Raw genomic sequence first — 5000 nt, forward strand, 5'->3', positions numbered from 1 at the left:
ATCAGATTGGTCTGTGTGTGCGTGTGTGTGTGCATGGGTGTGTGTGTGTGTGTGTGTGTGTGGGTGTGTGTGTGTGCGTGTGTGTGCATGTGTTTGTGGTGTGTGTGTGGGTTTATGTGTGTGCATATGTGTGGGTGTGTGTGTGCGCCTGTGTGTGTGCCTGTGTGTGTGTGTGCGTGTGTTTGTGGTGTGTGTGTGTGGGTGTGTGTGTGCGTCTGTGTGTGTGTGAGTGGAAGGTTAGAGTGTCAGGTTGAGTAACTGTGGCTGTTCCCTGAGATGATGATGAGTATGCATTCATACATTCTCTTACTTTCTTACAGTAGGGGCTTGATTTCAGTATTTCCCCAAGTCAAGAGAAAATATTGATGGCACACACACACAGACACCCGCACGCACGCACACTCAATACACACACATAGCTCAGGAGGTAAGAGCGGTTGTCTGGCAGTCGGAGGGTTGCTGGTTCGATCCCCCGCCCTGGGCGTGTCGAAGTGTCCCTGAGACAGCTAACACACACACACACACACACACACACTGGCACTCACACACACACACACACACTTGCACTCACACACACACACACACTCGCACTCACACACACACACTCACACACACACACACTCACACACACTCACACACACACAGGCTGTTATACTGCTATGACGTGTGAGGCCTTGTTGGGGAAATGCTGGGTTTTTTAAACTTTCCCTCAGTGACTCACAGCTTCTCTGATGCATGCGCGGAACGCCTCCCCATCTGGGCCCGTTTGGTGGGGGGAGGGGTTGGGGGTGCCTGGGGCCCCTCCTCGGGTCCCGGCTTCGCCCTAGCCCCGCCCTAGCCCCGCCCTGACCCCGCCCTGACCCCGCCCCACTCCTCTTCTCTCAGCCCCTCAGGTTTAGCACACCTGTTAGTTCCTCAAATGCTGTGACACATCAGAGAGAAGCTTCCCAGCCTTTTAAAACTCCACTGCAATTCTTCCTCTCCGTGAAGTCGCTTCCTTCCTCCGGGGGGACCCAAACTGCCCTGCTGGTGCCCCAGGGTGGAGTCTGAGTGGGACTGTTCCACTGCAGGGGGCGGGGGTACCACAAGGCGAGGGGGCAAGGGGGGGATGGGGGCACGCGCTCACCCTCACGTTTTGTAAGCTCGCTTGGCTGTACGCACTGGGAGAATTAAGTTGGCCCGTTGCTAGGCGCGAGCCAGTGATTGAGCTCCTTGTGAAAGCTCCACCCACAGTGCTCTGTGAGTGGGATAAGCTGGCCTGTGTCACTCACATTTCAGAGGAAGTTTCATTCAGTGATTTTGTTTTTTGACTGTGGAGTTTTTTAGAATGGAGTGGGCAGGGCAATGTGCTTTTGAACAGTATTGTCAGAGGCAACTGTCCCTGCCTTATGCAAGTGAAGAATCTTTTCTTCCCCCCCAAAAAATTCCCCTTGATATAAACATTTAGTGTGACATCAGCATATGCCCATCTTCGAACAGGGTTGTTTTTGTCCTGATTGAAAGCTGTGTAATTCTGAAAGTAAGTAGGAAAGACTTCGCGCGCACTACATATTTGACTTAGAATATACGTCATTCATTATATATAATATATGCAGCATTAGTAAAATGTACATTTATGCAGAACAATATTTCTGTTATCTCTGACATTGCTGTATAAGGTTCCTAATTATGATGTTTTATTTTTTATTCCAGTCAGGGGTGCGTTCGGCCCCCAGTGTTCTGAGTGGTGGGGGTGGTGGGGGTGCGTTTGGACCCCAGTGTTCTGAGTGGTGGGGGTGGTGGGGGTGCGTTTGGACCCCAGTGTTCTGAGTGGTGGGGGTGGTGGGGGTGCGTTTGGACCCCAGTGTTCTGAGTGGTGGGGGTGGTGGGGGTGCGTTTGGACCCCAGTGTTCTGAGTGGTGGGGGTGGTGGGGGTGATGGGGGTGGTGGGGGTGCATTTGGCCCCCAGTGTTCTGAGTGATGGGGGTGGTGGGGGTGCGTTCGGCCCCCCTGTAACTGACTGTAAACACAGAAGTGAAAGTTGGGGCTGATGCCTGCGCTCCTGACATGAAGGCAGGCCGCTCTGACTGAAGAGGAACTGAGAGAGAGGGGAGGGAGGGAGGGAGGGAGGGAGGGAGAGACAGAGGGAGAGAGTGAGAGAGAGAGGGGGGGAGAGGGGGGGGGGGAAGGTCCTCTTCCAGCCACCCAGTGTGATCGGTCAAAATGTCCTGCTGTGTATTTCTAACGCCCATGAACCCCTGGGGTTATAAACGCACATCCCATAAACGCACCAGATACTCAGCCCCTGTGTTCCTGCTACCCTCCCTGTTTCTAATCTCAGGAAGCATCCAGTCAGCAACAGGAGTTCCTGTTTTCATAACGTGGTGCAGATAATCTGTTTCCACGACATCATACCTGGCCACGCCCTCTTAACGAACTCCAGCGTTAAAGGTGGGTAGCTGAATTTGCGGTGAGTGTAGAAACTGTGGTGCAAACACATCCTGAGATGGAAGGTCCAGGGGTCAGAATGTAAAAGTGCTGCCGTGTGTTTCTTACACCCAGGAACTCAGCCGGCTAATTTCACTCATTAGCTCTACCTCCTGACTGAAGAACTGTGCTAATTCGCAAATCCAGGTGATTGTAACAAAATATCGGGGCAGTTTTTTAATTTCTGAGCCAGCATGGTCCATCTCTGACGCACAGCTTTCTACTAGCACAAGAAAGTGTTTGCTTCCTGTTCATGGTGTAAGACAGCTTTTTTGGAAATGTTTGAGTGTGCGTTATTACGATGTAGCGCATGTACGGTTTTCGTACGTGCACGTGACTGTTACTCCTGCATAAGGCGTCATTTTTACAGGTGTGGGGGTGTAGCACGTTGATCACAGGAGCAGATAATATAATATTTTTCACCTTTGTTTATTAGGTAATGTCAGATTATAATTTTAGTGGAGGCCATTATTGACAAATAAAGCAAAGCAAGACAAACATTTGACCAGAGAGTCGGCTGGTATATTTAATCAAAATATCAGAACTGTATTTCCAATATCTAAAACGATTTCGGGGAACAAGTCTATTCTTGTTCAAACATCTGGTTTGATTTTTTTGGAGGTCGCTTGGCTCTAGTGGTACCCGGAGTGGTTAGTATCCGCCCACTTCATAACGGTCCAGTCATTCCATTGAATAGTTATCTTTTTATTGGCACCTCCTTAATCCTATCAGAAGCGCCACCAAAAAAAAAAAAAACACGCCCTAAAGATATAATCGTCTGATCTCTAGTCCACTGAATATAACAAATTCGGACTGAGAAAGTTGACAGCGTTGTCTGTTGGATAGCGTCTTCGATCGCGACCCCAAGACTGAGGTAAGTACTGGAACAAATTATCCGTATTCATAACCGTTTTTATTTGTTACAAGACTTTACAATGGTGTCGCAACTGATGGCTGGCTAACGGTCTTTAGGTATATTGTCGCTATTTTCCAGCAGCCAATCAGACTCACGTGTCAGGTCCCTGTTTTGTGGATAAGGGTTACACGCCCTCAACGCGTTATCGAAGTGAAGTATTTAAATTGGGTTACTTTTAGTTGATGAATAAATATAACAAATAAAGAAGAAAACCAAAAAGTTGACGTGATTTCGGTACTAATTATTCAGTTGCTCTGTGCTTTTCCCTTAACTGACATATATAGATTTACGTAAATATGTAATGCAAGTGTATACCGAATGCAGTGGTCATTATTATTTATATACGTTTAAAACTTTTGCCGCACTCTGAGACGAAGTGGTCGTGCGTAGTTGCCGTGGAAAACACGTGTTTCCGAACAGTTTTCTCAGAATTACGCCTGCTCGGAACGTACGTTGTTCGAGTGAAATCGCTAAACTCTCCTTTTCTGAAGAGGTTGCGGTCCGGACGTTTACCGCAGGTCACAGGCTGGTGAAAACAGGTCATTCGTAGCCGAAAGTGTGGCGCCGAATCGAAAGTTGTAGAAGGTGCCTCCACCCGCCTTGCCCCCCCCCCCCCCGATTTTGTCATCCTCTGATGGGTAATTCCCCCGTTTTAGAGTAAAGAGATCCATCTGTTCAACGGGGAGCGTTGCTGCTCGTTCGTGTTTTGCGCCCGCGTAAGTCCGCTCCCGCTGACCCGCCCTCGCAAATTCGGTTCGCCTGACTGTCACGCGCAGGACTGTTCTAATCGCTGGCATGCCTTCGGTAAAAGGCGAGAGGAAATGAAACCTCAGACGGGCCCCTGGCTCCTATCTCCGGCTGCGGCCTTAAATATTTATGTAATTACCCTGTGCGCAGTGCCATCGCCCCCCTAAAAAGGAAGTTTGTGTCAAATTACTTTTATTTATTTATTTTTTTTAGGAAGTTCAGGTCCATTTACTGGGCTCTGACTGATACATCATACTTTTCCACTGATGGATCTGTCAGAGAAGGGGGTTCTTACTTTCAGCTTTCCCCCCCGGAACTGACCTGTCATGGGCGGCTTTGTGTGTTTATGTCAGTGTGGCCTGCGGTTTGAGGCCTGTGGCCAGCTGGTCGTGGGTTCAGATCTCAGGTGGAACTCAGGTGTGGTTAGGGTTAGGGTAAGTCCAGAAGCTGCATCAGCCACTGCCGTGTGCTTTATGCAGGGGAACACACACACACACCCTCACATGGGACCTGTAGAACACACACACACACACACACCCTCGCATGGGACCTGTAGAACAACACACACACACACACACACACACCCTCACATGGGACCTGTAGAACACACACACACACACACACCCTTGCATGAGACCTGTAGAACAACACACACACACCCTCACATGGGACCTGTTGAACAACACACACACACACACACAGGGGGAAACGGCGGTGCCGGCTGAATGGCGCTGTTCTCTGCCCGCAGCTCTGCGTTTCCACGGTGATCCCTGATGGCCATGCTTGCCAGAGCCACCGGTGACTTTGTGCGGCAGATCGACCCGGACGGGTGCCTGATCCCCCTGACCCGGCTCAACGACTCGGACAAGCT

The 5000-nt window shown here is 50.0% G+C and overlaps 1 protein-coding gene across 1 annotated transcript in view; it reads left to right on the top strand.

Moving 5' to 3' along the window:
* Positions 1–3238: 3238 nt before the first annotated feature.
* Positions 3239–5000, top strand: part of gsdmea (gasdermin Ea) — a 7601-nt gene continuing 5839 nt past the window's right edge. Inside the window, exons 1-2 of the mRNA XM_035429070.1 lie at positions 3239–3340; positions 4878–5000. The exon at positions 4878–5000 is cut by the window's right edge and continues 119 nt beyond it. Coding sequence (XP_035284961.1) covers positions 4903–5000 — 98 coding nt within the window. The 5' untranslated portion in view covers positions 3239–3340; positions 4878–4902. The remainder of the gene's footprint in view (positions 3341–4877) is intronic.

This window comes from Anguilla anguilla, chromosome 8 (assembly GCF_013347855.1).
Source record: "Anguilla anguilla isolate fAngAng1 chromosome 8, fAngAng1.pri, whole genome shotgun sequence".
Lineage (NCBI taxonomy): Eukaryota > Metazoa > Chordata > Actinopteri > Anguilliformes > Anguillidae > Anguilla > Anguilla anguilla.